The 18884-nt window shown below is 39.8% G+C and overlaps 1 protein-coding gene across 1 annotated transcript in view; it reads right to left on the bottom strand.

Annotated features, from left to right (window-relative positions):
• Positions 1-18884, bottom strand: part of BRCA1 (BRCA1 DNA repair associated) — a 413307-nt gene that overhangs the window by 263984 nt on the left and 130439 nt on the right. Inside the window, exon 10 of the mRNA XM_082271609.1 lies at positions 1706-4414. Coding sequence (XP_082127735.1) covers positions 1706-4414 — 2709 coding nt within the window. The remainder of the gene's footprint in view (positions 1-1705; positions 4415-18884) is intronic.

Below are 18884 nucleotides of genomic sequence, written 5' to 3' on the forward strand. Positions count from 1 at the left end.
TAGCCAGGACCAAAGATCCCAGCAAGGAACTAGGTCCTTACTCCTGACTATGCAGAAAAAAACTGACTGGCTATAGCAGAGAGAGAGAGTATACCCCCTGGGACTGCCCATGGGTGTAGCCAGAATTATTTTCTGCCTAGTGTCCTACTCCTGTAGGGGGCAGTATAACCCAATGGTTATGAATATCAGGAGCTGTGTCAGTCAATGAACGAAAGCGAAAACCCCAAGATTTGCACTACTCAATGAACCCATTAAAGGGCTTTCCCAGATCTAGTCAAAACCTATCATACCTTATGTTTTTGGTGACTAAATTTGCCGCTGCAACCACATGGAAGAGCCCAGGAGTTGACTTAGTGGTGTTGAAGTGAAAACTAACATTGATAATGATTAATGAAAATATGTTTAGCATTTTACGTGATACAATGTTTGAGAGGATCTGGAGTCCCTGGATATACTATATACAATTGCTTTCTTAAAGTATAACTAAAAGGCAAAACTTTGTTTTTAGTTTTTGATAGAGTGGGGATGGATTAGACCACTTTTCAGTTTTTATTGCTACCTGTGCCCCCGGTAAAGGAGATTCACCCTATTTGTCCTGTTTATATTATTGAAAAAGTGAAAGTAAAAGAAAAACCCACATTTTAGGTTTTCCCCAGAAAATCTTCCAATGAGAACACTAGTTCTGGTGACCCGGGGGCCCCAAAGGAATTCCCTTAATTTCCACTTACTTCTGGTTTAGTTATTAGGCAGCAAATGAAGGGAACTCTCCGCAAATGAGACACAGAAGGCGAAAAAAAAATCTGAGAGGTTATAACCCTCTCTTACTTTATCCAAAATGAAAAAAAGTTTTGTCTGTAGTCCTACTTTAATATTTTTAATGATAGGCAGTTGGGTTTGGCATTCTGGCAAGCTGTAGCTCTTTTCTTTCTTCTTCATCTTTCTCTTGCTGGTATGTTGAGATATATTGTATAAAATATATTTGTATGAAGTGAAACGGGGACTTAACTCTAATCCTTATCTTTAGTCATTAATCTGGAAGACCTGCTTCTTGGTTTTCTATTTAACTGTTCTGATTGATATGTTGCAGTATATTTTGTTCTATGCCAGTTTGCTGTACTCCCTATGACTGCTTTCATTTTATTTATAATATATATATATATATATATATATATATATATATATATATATATATTTTTTTATTTTTTTTTTTTGTCTCGTCTGCATTGCAGGATTCAACTAGCCCTCAAAGGCTTTCTGCTGTACTGTCCTTAATTGTTTAAATCTTTAATAAAGACACTGAAACAGGACTGACAAAGGCTGACCATATATTCTTTTTTTTTTTTTTTTCTGACAGCAGGGACTCTCAGCTTTCAGAATATACTCATGAGCGGCTGGAGCCACTGACTGAGAAAAAGTTACCAACAGGAGCATACACACTTGGACTGAAATTTGGCCGGTTCAGCAGAGATTTTATTCCACTCATGACCAGCTTTAATGACCCCTTGTCTTACATTTGAAGTGTGGCATATAAATTGCAGGTTGTCTCGCAAATCTCTACAGCAGTGATTGGCAGTGTTTATTTAGGTAAGCTAAAAGTTGCCTAAATACGGATCCCATTTTGAGCCAGATGAGCAAGCTACAAACCGCAAAAATCTTAAAGGATTATATTGAAATAGTAATTTCAAGATTAACGGTTATACAGTACCTAAGTTTTGCTCTTTGCAGGTGTCTTCATAAAAATTGTCTGTTGTCTCATAGTCCTTCTGCCCTTGTCCATTACTGTAGATTGTATCACCATTTCTTTTGGAATTTTTCCCATGGTCCTCAGACTGGTTGTGCTTGAGCTCTTGGTCAGTAGTTACATTTGTGGAATGATCAGATGTATTTGATTGGGAAGAAAACAAATTCACAGACTCCTGACTTCCTAATAGCGTTTCTCTAGGGAAGTTCAAACTTGTCTGAGTTTTACCACTTGTACTGTAACTACTAAACATGGCCAAAACCCCACCTCCTTGCTGCTTTGGTGAGAAATCAGAAGAGGCATATTTCTGAGCAGCTGAGTCTGATGCGTTGCCAAGCAACAAATTATTAAAGCATGGCAACTCTTCATCTTCACTTGATTCTTCTTCAGAGGATTCCAACTTCTGTGCTCTTCGTTTCTTTTTTTTAATGAGCTGTGATTCATTGATTGGAGACTTAGAACTATCAGAAACGCCAACCTTTCGCTCTTTAGCAAAAACAAAGGATTTTTCTGCTTCAACACAAAAACTGTGCTCTTCTCCAGGCCTGTCTGTAATGCACAATATTCCATCGGGTGTATCGGAGTTAGCCTCAGGACATTTGAGAGGGCTACTGTGATCAGACACTGAATGCTGTAGCAGTTTCTCTGTCACTGAACCTTGAGATCTGTTATCCAAAGTCATTTGATTCACTTGCTCTTCGTGAAAATTTTGTTCCCGAAAAACTTTCTTTACTTGTTTATTTTCTTCTTGAGCGGTCACACTTCTAGTGTCTTCTTGCCTCACTGAAGGACTTTGATAAGCAATTATAGGGTACAGGCTCATTGTATCATTCTCTGAACACAACACAAGTACCTCACTTTTTCTTGTAACAGAATTTATCTTCCGGTTGCTTTCTTTGCAGAGTGTCATTTCATTAACTGGGTTAGGAACATCTAGCTGGCCGGCACTTAACATACTTTTATTTTCATCAGAACTTTTGGTTTCAAATCCCAGATTTGAAGGCAAATTCTGGATATGACCTTCCTGTTCAATTGCCTCTTCGCCAACATTAAATTTACCAAGATTATTCCCATTGGAAAGGATAGAATCATTGGTGTGAATCACTTGTTCGTGTTTTTTAGATACTGTTAATGCAATTCCAGCCTGATGGCCATTCGGTAAGTTGGCTTGGGTGTCAGATAGGCTTACAGGATCAAAAGGTTCTTTATTGTCCATTTCAGTAATTGCATCTAGTTTAAAGGACATTCGTTTAGCACTTTTGAAGGCTTTCATCAAGTGCTGAGTGTCAGTGTCTGAGTCTATATCCTCAACATTTAAAACCTTTTTCACAGCCTCAGTTTGCATATTACAGCACTCTTTAATGCTGACATCAGAAGTTTCACATTCTGAATGAGCAGGGTGAACTTCAACATCTTTTACCAATGGGACTACTTTCCCATTAGGTGTTAAAATAGTGGTTATTTGATCTTCTGACTCATTAAAAGTAGTGCACATTTGTTTTTCTTGAATAACTGTTTCGGTAACAGGATGGGCACAGGCTGGCTCAGTTTTTTTAATTGCTTTGCCACTGGTCCTTGCTGGTTTTTGGTTCGGAGAGGGTAACGTGCTTTTTGACAACATATTAAGTCTCCTACTTCGTCTCACATTTCTTTGGTTATCCTCATGCTCCGATTCATTGCTGCTGGGATAGGTATTAATATTTATTTCTGAGAAGTGAGGACGGTGTTGAATGTCCATGCCAAGATCTGAACTTTTAACTAATATCAGGGAACTTTCAGACTTTCTTTTTAAAGACTTATTTTGAGTCTTTAATTTTGATTCCTGTGCATTTGCTTTATCATTGTTTAGATATTTAGAATCCGGATTGGATTCATTTTTATCAGTGTTTAATAAAGTTTCCCTTGCAGCCAATGTATCTACATCATTAGTGTAAGAACTCTCCTCAGTTGTTTCTACCCTCCTAATGAAGTCTTCTGGCTGAAGACCACTTGTTGACCTTTTTGGCATCTCATTTGTCTTTTGAAAATCAGCAACAGCATCAACATGGACACTGGCATAAACAGTTATTTTGGGCACAGGGTTTGTCTTTTTCTCTCTCCTGTATACCTTGCCAAATACCTTGTCTTGAACATTAACTGTCTTATCCACAGCATCTGACACAGTACTGGGGCAGACTTCAGTCATAATTTCAGTCTCACCAGACATACAGGAACCTTTGTCAGATACATCTTCATCTAATTCGGGAAAAACTTCAGAAAGCAATTCCTCATTCCATGGTGTAGCATTTAAAAACTCTGAGGTTTTCTGAAGCCACTCATTCACTCTTTGAATACTTCTCTTCAGTCGTTTTCTAGGGACTGCATTTGGCATGCATCTTGGACTGCTCTGAGTACTAGCCATCTCCTCAGGGACAGAGTCATCTTTATCATACTGATTATCAAAAGTAATTTTTAAAATTTGGCTTTCATCATGAACATGCTTCTTTAATTGAGTAGTGGATCCTGCTTGATCATTGTGCTCAGAATTCCCAAGATCAACATCCAAAATTAAACCATCTTGGGCTTCTGAGGACCTCTTTTTGGCAGCTGTTTCTTTTAAGGCTCTTGTACCTTCCATACACAATAAATTGCTTCTTGTGCTTTCAAGGTCTCTTTCAGAAAATCCATATTCAGCTGAAAAACAGAGAGTAAACTAAACTATTATGAATAGCATCTGACACAATTATATAATCATTTATCCTAATTTGCCATAACCTTATTGTAAAAAGATTTAACACAAATATATTTTAAAAACACTGCACTACTAAGTAACCAATAAACTAGTATCCTAATTTATGCAGGAAACCCTAAAACGTAACACAGATAACATAACATATAAATCTAGTGCACACTACTGAATGTCAGAAAACATAATATCAACTGAGTGAAATGGTAAATAGTACCTAAATGTTTTTTCTTCAACTGCAAAAGTACTCATTAGCTCCTAGCTCCAGGTTATGAAAAGGTCAGCAGGGTTGGAGACAGGTGAATGCATGCCTGATATGAAATTGCAGGTACTGGGATTGTATGATGCTGCTTGTTTCTAAAGTAGATTGCAGCTTTATACACAAATTTGATTATTCACTAATGCTGGATGCGTTTTTGTTATGAGAGTGTGTACTTGTTTATGTCAGTAGGCAGACATGTGGCCCTACTAGGGCAAACCCTTTGCATGCCGAGTCGATTACGAATGATAGGGTGAACTGCTTTTTAACTTCTTTGACCTTTACTAGTGGTTATATCTTCCAGTCCACAAGGTGGAAGAATCACACAAAAAATATACAGTATTCCCAAAATGTCTGGCATATAGGCAATTGCACTATAGAAAGTGTTGAAAACATAATGTAAATAAAAACACATATTAAAAAAAAAAAAAAAACTTGGATGATGTTGCATCAAAGCAGAGCCATTCTCTGTGCAGAGCTGTCAAAAAAAAGAAAAATCCGGAAAAGTTTATCACAACATTGCTCAGCACTGAGATGAAAAGAAACATTGTATCATTTGGTTCTCAAAAGGGATGTACGTCTGTCGGCAAATAAGGGCAGTTTAACCACTTACAAACAGACTTTTCTGACACTTTTTGCTTACAAGTTAAAATCAGTATTTTTTGCTACAAAAGTACCTAGAACCCCCAAACATTTTATATATATTCCAGCAGATACCATAGAGAATAAAGCGGCGGTCATTGTAATTATTTACATCACACTATATTTGTGCAGCGGTCTTTCAAAAGCAATTTATAGGGGGAAAAAATACACTTCAATCAAAAAAAAAAAAAACAGTAAAGTTATCCCACTTTTTTTGTACAATGTGAAAGATGATGTTACGCCGATAATCGCGAGAGAATCATGATCTTTATTCTAAGCAAAGAAATTGTGATTCTCGCTTTATCCCGAATTGTGCACCTCTAAATCTAAGTGGTCAATATCCTCTTCAAATTCATTCATAAGTATTCTCATAAAAACCAACAAGGTGCATCATCCTACAAATGTACACACAGCCACAATAGCTCTTGATAAGCTATCCCTGCTATAACCTGACTGTTGTCCAGCGGCACATGTTCCCCAAAGCCACTTCTCCTTGCCGCTCCATTGAGCACAGGCATTCAGACGTTACCATCTAGGACCAATAGGTCTGCGCTGGAAGAGAGGAAGCCGAGGGGCTGCCAAGTCCCCCGAGGTTCGCAGAGTAGAAGAATGCCAGCCAACTGGGGGAACGTGGAGTAAGGTAAGTATTATTTCTGGTGTGGAATTTTAAACAGGAAATGGGTTTAGCACTGCTCTATGCATCTCTCTATTGTTGGAACCAACGAATCATGGTAGAACCAAAATAAAAACATAAATAAATAAAAATCTATCTCTCTCTCTCTATATATATATATATATATATATATATATATATATATATATATATATATATATATATATATATATATATATAAAGAGATAGATAGATAGTGCAGGTAAATAAACAGTGTATCAAAAATGATTATACCACGTCTCATAATGGAAAATAGTTTGAAAAATGAGCAATATTAAAATATTGAAAGTGCTAGTGCCAAGTTAAAGTGCCCAGTGTGAAATATCAAACCTATTACACTTGAAACATCAATAAAGCAATATACCAAAAATGTATACGAAAGTGACCAAAGCGGATATAAAGTGATCTGAATGGAAAGTCTTTAAATAGTAAGCAATAGTCCATTACATGATACTGTGGATCTCCCTTTTGCTGCAACACCACCAAACATTGTTTTTCTAGCAGGACTAATAAAAGAACTTGTAGTTCTGACACATGATGGTTGGAATGCTGGATTAATGGAAGGGCTATTGCTTACTATTTAAAGACTTTCCATTTAGAGCACTGATCACTTTATATTAGCTTTGGTGATTTTCATATACATTTTTTCTATATTGATGTTTCAAGTGTAATAGGTTTGATATTTTTATTTTTCACACTATTTTCCATTATGAGCACGGTATATGAACTTTAACACACTGTGTTTAATTATCTGCACTAGATTTTCTTTTTTTTTATATATATATATATATATATATATATATATATATATATATATATATATATATATATATATATATAGATATATATTTTTTTTTTTTTGTTCTATCACGATTGGTTGGTTCCAACACTTTAGAGACACGCACAGAGCAGCACCAAACCCATTTCCTGTTTAAAATTCCACACCAGACACTATCTTGGTAGTTAAAGTGGGGGGAAAAATATGTTTTCCTGTTCCTTCTAGATGAAGAGAAAATGTAGCCCTTGCAGTGCAGGGGGAGGAACACCATAAGGGTCACCCCCCCCCCCCCCACAGAAAAGGGGTTTTACATTCTGCATATGTAAAGGCTTCATTACAGAGATCTTTTGTGCTTTTGTGCAGGGATACTGGGGTCCTGTTGTTCCTGTCTCTGAACTTCTTGTGCTGCGGGGGTTAATAAATTGGGTTATATGGTCAGAACAGCAGTGAACCTGGTCCCACAGAGACCAGACCATTCTTATGATATTGAGAAAAAAAATTAATTGTGCAGGCAGCAGGATACTGTAGAAATCCTATTTGCAGGGAAGACCGTCTTCTTTTTATTTCTGAAGTTTTGGTGTAGTGGAGGTTAATAGCTTCTGGTTTTTGGGCAGAACAGCAGTAAAGATGTTTGATGGGGACCAGCCTCCTCATCCACTGAGAAAAAGTGATTTTGATGTTTACACTACATGTACTGTATTGATATAATATTGTATGCATGCATTGGGTTGTAGTATATTAGTTTAAAGTAACTAATTGATTGTACATAAAGGTTTTAATATGTTTTTTGTTTTATATTAGATTGCTTATATATCCAATCAGGCCTCCAGAAAAAAGGAAACGCTTTGAGATTTGGGCTAATTTCACCCCCAGCCAACATGTCAGATTACTTGTCTTATTTTTTGATTTTATATTTGTAGTTCTCTATAGTACATTGTAGTACACTTTTTCGCAGGAGGTGGATTTATTCATGTACAAATCATGTTTTTATTGTGAAACACTTTTTAAAGTGTATATTATTAAAAAGAAATTGTTCCTACGTGCGTATAAGTGGATGCCTTAAAAGTCCACTGGTACACATACATTTCTTTAAAAAAAAAAATCAAATATTTTTAATAATTTCATTGAAATAGGATGTTGCGCCAATCTATTTGGAGCCCCATTTGTTCCTTACATTTTCTATTATTGAGAAAAGTTCTTTCATTGTTTGCACTGGAAATAATACAATCTGTAAATAATTCAGGTAAATACATGATGCTTTGTTCCATTCAGAGTTTATGTTACATGAAATGTAAATATTAAAATACATTTTCTCAAATGAGGAGGGATGAGGGGGCTGGTCCCCATCAAACATTTTAATTGTTCTGCCCAAAAACCCCAAGCTATTAACCCCAACTGGGCCAGAAGTTCAGAGATAGGAAGAACACTGGCTTCCCTGCACAGACGATATCTACAGTATCCAGCTGCCTGCATGATGTGAGACATACTTCAATACTGGTAACGTCACTAAAGCTGTAGGATTTTTTTTTTCCCTAAACTTCAGTTTTTATATAAAATATGTGATTATTTTGTTAAATTATTACTTTTACTTTGGGGAGTTCACCTAAAAATGTCACGTCCAGGCTTGCTTGATCTCGGTCGATGCTGAAAAGGCCTTCGACCGGGTTCACTGGCAGTTTCTTGACAGTAATCTCCATCAGGTGGGTATGGGACCTAATATGCCGTGCAAAATTCATGCTTTGTATGGGGACCTTAATGCAAGAATTCACCCTAATGGCATGCTGTTAGATTCCATACGGATACGTAATGGCACCCGTCAAGGAAGCCCCCTGTCACCATTACCGTATATACTTACTATGGAGCATCTAGCTAATGCCATCAGACAAAATACTGCTATTGAAGGCCTTTCTGTTGGCCAACGCCATTATAATTGTCCTTATTTGCAGATGACCTTTTCTTATACGTCTCTAATTCCTTGAAATCTATTCCCACCATTACCGAAACGTTCTTGGAGTTTAGCGTGGTGAGCAAATTTAAGGTAAACAACGAAAAAATCGAAGCCCTTAACGTGTCTTTACCCAAGCCTCTCTTATCTAGCCTGCAAACTACCTTCTCCTTTAAATGGTATCACCATACCTCCCTCTTTGTCTACCCTGGCGGATATCAACTACACGCCCCTATTCAGGGCGATACACACGTCTTAGAATATACGATAAACCAAATCTTTCTTGGTTTGGCTGTATTAATGCTGTTAAGATAGACATTTTACCCAAGCTTCTATAGGTCTTTAAAGCACTTCCTGTTTTTCCACCCCGGGGCTTTCTGCGGGATACCAATAAAGCTATCCGATCCTTTATTTGGCAGCACAAGAGATCTAGAATTAACCCACACACCTTGGAATTGCCTATAACTAGAGGAGGAGTCACTCTTCATAACCTACAGATATATTTCCATGCAGCAGTGCTTACCCGGGTGGCTGATTGGTATTATGGCCATTCCACCAAACTATGGTCTATCTTGGAGAATGATCTGATCCTTCCAGATCTCACAGCTCTTCATTGGGCAGACCCACCACATAGACCCCCCTCTGCCCTATTGCAACATTCAACACACTACAGAAATGGGATGCATATCTGGCTAAGGGATTGTTATCCCCTAGACCTAGTCCCCTGACCCCTTTGTTCGGTGTTGCATCTTTTTCCCCTACTTATACCAGCACCAAATTCCTGTCCTTGCAGAAATCTGACAATGCTTTGCTGGCGCACACGCTTTGTAAAGGTAAAATAATCCCCTTTCCTCAACTGATCCCCGACTGCCACAACCCACCTAGAGCTTGGCTTGAACACACCCAATTAGCTAATTTCTTGGGCAAGCTACCGAACGCTAGTGACCTGACTAGACCGAAAACATCCTTTGAATTAATACTGTCCCAAACTGACAGACCAGGCCACTTAGTATCCCAACGTTATCAGCTACTGATACAGGAAACCATGACCCCCCTCCATTTATATCTAAATGGGAACGGGAATTATGTACACCTGGAGAAGAGTTGGAATGGAAGAAAACACTGTCACTTTCGTTTAAATTATCTGTCAGCTCTATAGCTCAAGAATGCAATTACCGAATCCTATCTAGGTGGTATTGTTGCCCTGGTGTCCTTCATAAAATTGACCACACTATACCAGATACATGCTGGAGATGTTTGCAGGCGCCTGGCACCATGACGCACATATGGAGCTCATGTCCGTGGATTATTCCCTTCTGGGATAAAATTCTTTGCCTGTATGAAACACTCACAGGGGACAGGTTCCACAATGTTCCCCGTATAACCATACTGTCCATGTTACCCGGCTCCTATAAACAAATTTAAAAAAGCCTAATTCTACATTTCCTGACGTCTGCCCGCTCTGTGATTGCGAGACATTGGAGGCATCCACTGGAGCCATCAATGGCGGATTGGACTTGTGAAATAGACAGGATAGAACACCTGGAACGCATGATCTCTTGGGACTCAGGTACCGACGAAGCCCACTCCATTATTTGGACGGTGTGGCTTCATTTCCGGTTCTCCTCAGCCTTTGCTGAATTTGTAGTGGAGGGCCCAAACCACTCTCAAGGGTAGAGTTTTCCTTTAACCTTGTCCCCTTTAGTTTTTTTTTTTTCTATTTCCTTTCTTCCCTTCTCTGTCTCTTTTCTAATCCCCTGATCTTTATCTTAACTTTACTTTATATAAATAAAACCAGTTTTCCATACCTACTTCTTCCATACCTAGTTTGCCCGAGGTTCGTTCATGGGTATCATACCTTGCATTTAAGAAATTATTACTTTTACTAAAAATGGCTATAAAGCATTTAACTCTACCACAATTAACAAAACATTTTGTACAACTTCAGTCAAAGCTTTATTTTTTAGATTTGGACAGAATGAGACAGTTTTACTTTTTCTTGGCCATTGCTGAGATTTTCCCCTTACTTCGGGTGGGAGAATCAAGAAAGGAGAGATGAAGTCTCCACAAAAGGATAGTAATTAAAAATCCTTCCTCATTCTAACAAAACAGAAATTACATTTTGGCTGGAATTGGGCTTAAAACTAATTTAATGGCATTATATTTAGAGCACTGAGAAAAAAGTCGAAATATCAAGTACATAAAATGTATCCCTATGTACTAATAAAGCAAGAATAACACAAACTAAAAATAATGTATCAAACTTCATAGTTGGTACACGCCATATAAAAACAAAATTAAATAGGTCCTTTGGTTGTATTTCAAAATGTTCTTTAATTAAAAAACTGATAAAAGTATTCTGTAAAATGTATCAACTGCAACTCTTGGTTTTTCTGTTCAGTTTACTCAACCAGGATATGGCAGACTGAATTATGTGGAGGCAATCATATCTTATAGTGCTTTAATACTGATGAGGCATTTGGAGACACAATAAATCAGCAGGCGAAAGAGCAAGTGATAGGTAATTTTTTTCTGCAAACCACGATAAAACTGACATCCTTGTTAAGAATGTTTCTAATATTGTGATGTTTCATTATGTATGAAAACATAATTATGGAGTTGACATAATTTTAGACGTAATGCAGGCGATTTAACAAATGGGAAAGAGCTCACTGCAAATTACAGTTCTATTTCATGTCTTACAGAAGCATAATTTGCCAGCCCCACATCTCTCTGGCCCTCTCAAGTGAAACTAACAAACTGATGTTTATCTGTCATACAATGTCAATAGAAAGAGTTTATCATATGTTAGGACAAAGAAAATCTCAGTTTGGGATTAAAGGGGGAAAACAGCAAAGAGAACCGAATGGTGCCTGTAACTTTTTTTTACCTTCACGCGAAATGGTGAAAAGTGAACATACACAAAACTGTAAATAACAAAAATTTCTCTAAGAATTTGGAGGTTTTCATTTTTCGCTTTCGAGTGTTTTTTTAAAAAAAAAAAAAAACCCAAACTATACATTTTCTAAGCCCCCGTTCACACTGGGGCGACCTGTCAGGCGACCTGGTCGCCTGACAGGTCGCCTGCCATACAGAAGCTATAGACCCGTTCTAATAGGAGCGACACAAGTCGCTCCGACTTAGAAAAAGGGTCCGGAGCTTCTTTGGAGCGACCCGGAGCGACCTGCATAGACTTCAATGTTATGAAGTCCGTGCCGGCCGCTCCGAGGTCGCGGGGCAAGCAGCGCGCCGCGACCTGTGAGGTCGCCCGGCGAAGTAGCGTCGCCCCAGTGTGAACGGGGGCTGAAAGCAAAGGGCCAGTAGAATAAATGGAAGGTGCTGATTTTTAGGGTCCTGCGATATTTGCACAAATGTTTGACAAAACAATATTTTCGCTACAAATGCAGTTACAAACACAGTAAATTTTACAAAATCCCTGCTAAATTCCTTCAAACAGAAAAAAAAAAAAAGTTAAACTTGTATTGAGTTAATAACAAATATTTGTACATTTACAATTGTGCCTTTTTGAGAAATAGTGAAAATCGGACGCAAGCAAAAATTTCTCTGTAAATCTGGAGGTTTCCCTTTTTCACTTACAGCTTTCAGAGTTTATAAAATACCCCCCAAACCATATATATTCTGAAAGCACATGGCCAGTCGAATAAATAGAAGGTGCGACTGATTTTTGTATCAAACCAATATTTTCGCTAAAAATACACTAAAATCAATGATAGTGGATTCATACATGGCAAAGTGTACACAATTACTACTACATCTAAAAGTTAAAATTGAATTGAGGTAATAAATACCAAATATTTGTAAATTTTAAATTGTACCTTTTTGTGAAATGGTGAAAACCTAATGTATGCAAAACTGTAAAAAAAAACTATTTACTCCAAAAACCCAGTTTACCATTTTTTTTTTTTTTTTTTACTTACAGCTTTCAGGATTTGAAAAGTCCCCTCAAGTTCCATTCACACTGGTGCGATGTGGGAAACCCTGGGAATGCAGTGCAGGTTCCCGCATCGCACCGTATGCTTCCAGTTCACACTACCCTCTGCGAACTGCTGCGGGTGTCAATACAAAATTAATGACACTCCCAGATCAGTTTGCAGATCGCAGTGCGAACTGTGATTTCGGACAGGATTGAATTGCGTGGGTGTGAATACCCATGCGATCGGATTTTGGTGCAGACAAAAAAAAGGGTCCTGCACGAGTTTGGTCCAAATGTGATACAAATTCAGCTATACAGTTTGTATGGCTGAATTTGCATCGCATAGACATTGCATGTGATCTACACAGCAATGCGGTGCAGATCACATGTCTGGAATCGCACCAGTGTAAACCGGCCCTCAAACCAGATATTTTCTGAAAGCACATAACCACAACAATTCCGCAAATGTTCATCATATCCCTCTTTTCACTAAAAATACACTAAAATCATTACTAGTGCACATAAACACAATGTACCTTGCAAAATTCCTGCTAAATTACTACTAAAGCATCGTTCACATGTGGCATACTAAAGTGTACACCCATGGAGGGCCATATTTACCCGCACAGGGATGCACAGGTGTTCCGTGCATCCCTGTACAGGCAGTCCTATCTATGTAAATTGGGATGCAACAGCTGCACAGGCATAGCTGCTATTCCCAATCTGACATCTATGTTATTGCACGACCCCGAAGGCAGACAGCGTGAGCTCAGGGACATGCACGCAAACTTACATGGATGTCAAATTGGGAGCGACGGCTCTGCTTGTACAGTTGTTACATCCCAAATGACATCAATGGGAATGCCTGCACAGTGATGCACAGAACACCTGTACATATCCCAGTAAAGGTACGCTGTGTATGCCCGGTGTGAACAAGGCCTTAGGCCCCTTTCACACAAGCAGACCGATCGGGTCTGCATGTCCCTTTTTCAAGCGGGCCCAATCAGACTCCCCATTGTTTTCTATGGAGAGGCTGATGTAAATGGACATGTGTCTGTTTACACCCGCCTGCATCCGATCCGATCCACTAAAAACAGATGGACAGGAATCACATTCCCCAGCCATCTAGCAGATCGGATCAGATGGAAATCGACAGGTGGCCTGTTTCCATCCGACCGCCCCTATAGAGAACAGCGGGGTGTGTCTGTTCTGCATCAGCAGAGCGGACGTGGACCTGTCATCCGCCTGCTCAGCGGGGATCAGCAGAGAGATCCCTCGCTGAGCAGGCAGATCTGCTTGACAGAGTCCGTTCCATGTCTTTGTGTTTTTATTTACATATATATATATATATATATACACAGTACAGACCAAAAGTTTGACACACTTCGAGAGGTAGTCACCTGAAATGGTCTTCCAACAGTCTTGAAGGAGTTCCCAGAGATGATTAGCACTTGTTGGCCCTTTTGCCTTCACTCTGCAGTCCAACTCACCCCAAACCATCTTGATTGGGTTCAGGTCCGGTGACTGTGGAGGCCAGGTCATCTGGCGCAGCACCCCATCACTCCCCTTCTTAGTCAAATAGCCCTTACACAGCCTGGAGGTGTGTTTGTGATCATTGTCCTGTTGAAAAATAAATTATGGTCCAACTAAACGCAAACCGGATGGAATAGCATGCCGCTGCAAGATGCTGTGGTAGCCATGCTGGTTCAGTATGCCTTCAATTTTGAATAAATCCCCAACAGTGTCACCAGCAAAGCACCCCCACACCATCACACCTCCTCCTCCATGCTTCACAGTGGGAACCAGGCATGTAGAGTCCATCTGTTCACCTTTTCTGCGTCGCACAAAGACGCGGTGGTTGGAACCAAAGATCTCAAATTTAGACTCATCAAACCAAAGCACAGATTTCCACTGGTCTAATGTCCATTCCTTGTGTTCTTTAGCCCAAACAAGTCTCTTCTGCTTGTTGCCTTTCTTTAGCAGTGGTTTCCTAGCAGATATTCTACCATGAAGGCCTGATTCACACAGTCTCCTCTCAACAGTTGTTCTAGAGATGTGTCTGCTGCTAGAACTCCGTGTGCCATTGACCTGGTCTCTAATCACAGCTGCTGTTAACCTGCGATTTCTGAGGCTGGTGACTTGGATGAACTTATCCTCCGCAGCAGAGGTGACTCTTGGTCTTCCTTTCCTGGGGCGGTCCGCATGTGAGCCAGTTTCTTTGTAGCGCTTGATGGTTTTTGTGACTGCACTTGGGGACACTTTCAAAGTTTTCCCAATTTTTCGGGCTGACTGACCTTCATTTCTTAAAGTAATGATGGCCACTAGTTTTCCTGTACTTAGCTGCTTTTTTCTTGCCATAATACAAATTCTAACAGTCTATTCAGTAGGACTATCAGCTGTGTATCCACCTGACTTCTGCACAACACAACTGATGGTCCCAACCCCATTTATAAGGCAAGAAATCACACTTATTAAACCTGACAGGGCACACCTGTGAAGTGAAAACCATTTCAGGTGACTACCTCTTGAAGTGCGACTCTACAATTTTCATAGACATGAAAATAAAGAATGTTAAAACAAAAAACTGGCGAACGACGGGTAAAGAGCAGTACTAGAGACCTCACAAGTTTCACTAATTGGGCAGAGGGTCAAACCAAAAATGGAGGAAAATTCAAACAACAAATCCTCAACAGGATAGTTCATAATCTGGAAGGCCATATAAAAGGTCCAAAAATATATGAAATCCCAGAAACACACTCCGCAGGCAGCTCTTGTGGCAAGTAGAAGATTCTTGGAGCCAACTGAAAAGGAGAACACAGGCGCCACTCTAAGTGCAGAATCTTGAGATTTATTAAAAGAACCAAAACAACGGTACTCACAAAGGGAGCAGTAAAGAAAGCATCATTGCGTATGTAGATAATCGCGCCGGTGTTTTGATCAGGATGGCTTGAGCGGTATGCAGGCTGTAATCGGTGGTAGTCCGTACTTCCTGGTCGCGGGGACACTCTGTTGCCGATCCGTCGTCACTTCCGGGAGACGTAATGCGTGATGGCGCGGGCGGCGCGTTCTCGGAGCATGCGCTCCTTCCTCAGGCCGATCCTGCCCCCCCCAAATAAATAAATAAAACACACACACATATATATATATACATATATATATATATATATATATATATATATATATATATATATATATAATTTTTTTTTTATTATTATTTATTTTGGGGGGGGGCAGGGGTCTTTGGTGAGTTATTGAAGGTCAACAGACCCTCAAATCTCTTTTTTCTTTTTATGAGATAAAGAATGGGACTTAAGAAAGTCCCTTTCTCTGCAGCACTTTACATGATTAAATAAGTAGTCTGTAGAGAGACTCCTTATTCATTCATAAACTGTCAGTCTGACACATAGTAAATTCTCAATTTACTAGGTGATCAGCTGAGCTGTCAGTGGACAAAGGAGCCATCGGTAGTGATGGCTGCCACTGTCCACTGCACTACAGGGAGGGAGCTGGTAAACACGTTTATCAAGCCCCAGCTTCACCAGAACCCCCCTCACTCAGCATGACAGCTGCCCGGACACAGTGTCGGTCAGCAGCTGCAGGAGGGAATAGGAGGGATGCCCCCGGGGTATTTTTATGTATCAGGGAGCAAAGGGATGTGGGGAGGCTGGGTACAGGGAAGCGGCGACATGGGGGAAGCGGATACATTTTAGGTTAACTCTGATCAGCGTATAGATTATAGGGTTATAGATTGTTCAGCAGAGTCAGCTGAACAATTCTGTTATAAGTTTAAGGTCATTGAAGGGACAACTTATACCAGGAGGAGAAATTAGATCCGTACGGCGTATGGACCTGGCCAGCTGTAAGCAGTGCTGTAGGTCCATACGCCGTACGGACCTGGCAGTGAAAATGTTAAGTCTGGGCTCTGACTAGGCCATGCAAGGACATTCACCTTTTTCTCCTTCAACCACTGTGTGGTCATTTTTGCTGTGTCCTTTGGGTCATTGTCATGTTGGAAGGTAAACCTTCACATTGACCACTTTCTGGCAGAGGGCAGCAGAGTTTCCTCAGGAATTTGACGGTATTTTGTCCCATCTATTTTTCCTTCTATCCTGACAAGTGCTCCAGTTCCTGCTGCAGAAAAACACCCCCATAACAAGATATTACCACATCCATGCTTTACTGTGGGAATGGTGTAATTTGGATGGTGAGCTGTATTGGATTTCCGCTAGACAGATTGTTTGGTGTTGAGGCCAAATAATTAAATTGTAGTCTCATCTGGCAATAAAATTTTTCCATGTGGTCTCGAAATCTTCAAGGTGTGTTTTGGCAAAGCTCAAGTGTGACTGCATGTGGCCTTTCAGGAATAGCTTTTCTTGAAACCCTTCCATACAAGCCACATTTGTGGAGACATTGTGAAACTGTTGTCATATGCACACAATGACCACTCTGTCAAATTCCTGCAACTGCTTCACTTCAGAGTTTCTGTAGGCTGCTTGGTAGCCAATCTTTCCTCCTGCCTCTTTCATCCAGTTTGGAGCACTGTCCTGATCCAGGGAGGGTCTGTGTTGTACCAAATACCTTCAACTTCTTACTAATAGACTTTACTGTGCTTCTCAGCATTGATAAAGCCTTTCGAATTTTTTATATCTATCTCCTAACTTGTGCCTGTCAACAATTTTATCCTGGAGATTTTCTGATAGTGCCTTGCCACCCATAGTTGATCGTTTGCTTCAGTTGCACTACCAGGGAAAGAAGTTTTCATGCTGAGCTAATCAAAATGACTGTGTGCCATTGAGGTGGTGATTAGCTACACCTGATAGCGTTTACATGTAATTTTTAGGAAGGAGGTGATCTTTTCCAACTCGGTGATTGTTTTTTTTTTCTTTGACATTTTTTTTTTTTACATGCAAATGAGAAAATACAGCTGGATAAAACAAAAAACATGTCTACATTTCAGGCTGCAAAGCAACAAAATGTGAATAATTTTAAAAGGGGTGATTCTTTTCTATACCCACTGTACATTTGGCAATAGGAAGAGTCTTTAGTTAGACAGTACGACAATCTGCACCACATCCATACTTATTAACAATAGCTTTGAAGTCCTTGCCAGGGGGGTAGACCTCCTACCTGGATGATCTGTTCCAATGACTCCTCTAGTGACCAGACAGTGATGCTGTGGTTCACAGGTGCAGATGTGGCAGAGACCACTCTTATCCTAATGCATTGTTTTTCTCCTACTGTCAGTGTAGGGCAAGCAATGGATTTTTAATACTATAGTAGAAATTAAAAGGCACCATCCAGTTACTTTTTTTTTTTTTTTTTAACTATAATGAATTTATATATATATATATATATATATATATATTATATATATATATATATTATATATATATATATATATATATATATATACACACACACACACTAAAGAAAATTATAAACGTAACACTTTCTTGATTAGACAGCATGATTATTGCACAGGTGTGCCTTACACTGGCCACAATAAAGGCCACTCTAAAATGTGCAGTTTTACTGTATTGGGAGGGGGTCCGAAAAACAGTTTCTGGTGTGACCACCATTTGGCTCAAGCAGTGCAACACATCTCCTTCGCATACAGCTGATCAGGTTGTTGATTGTGGCCTGTGGAATGTTGGTCTGCTCCTCTTCAATAGCTGTGTGAAGTTGCTAGATTTTGGCAGGCCCTGGAACAAGCTGACGTTTACGCCGATCCAGGCCATCCCAAACATGCTCAATGGGTGACACCAGGTAATGTACGCCTTCTAAACTCAGCCTGGCTTTCAATAGCCAAGCCGTAAATGCCAGCAACCGTAAAGCAGGATGGAAGATTGGTCCCCGAGACAGAAGATCTTCCCTGACAGGAAGTTTCCAAGGGACGTCCGCTACCAGCCCTACCAGACCTGCGTACCAAGACCGGCGAGGCCAGTCTGGTGCCACCAGAATGACTGGAATTCTACCTCGATTCTGTGTAGCAGTCTTGACAGAAGTTGTATTAGAGGAAAGGCGTTAATCAGACGATATTATCCCCAAGGGGCCACCAGAGTTTCTGCCGCATCAGCCAGAGGATCCCGAGACCTTGACACGAACCTCTGCACCTTCCTGTTGAGATGGGAAGCCAGCAGTTCCACACCGGGGGTCCTTCACCGAAGACACAGCTGATGAAATACCT

The sequence above is a fragment of the Pelophylax lessonae genome (assembly GCF_965119305.1).
Source record: "Pelophylax lessonae genome assembly, chromosome: 11".
Lineage (NCBI taxonomy): Eukaryota > Metazoa > Chordata > Amphibia > Anura > Ranidae > Pelophylax > Pelophylax lessonae.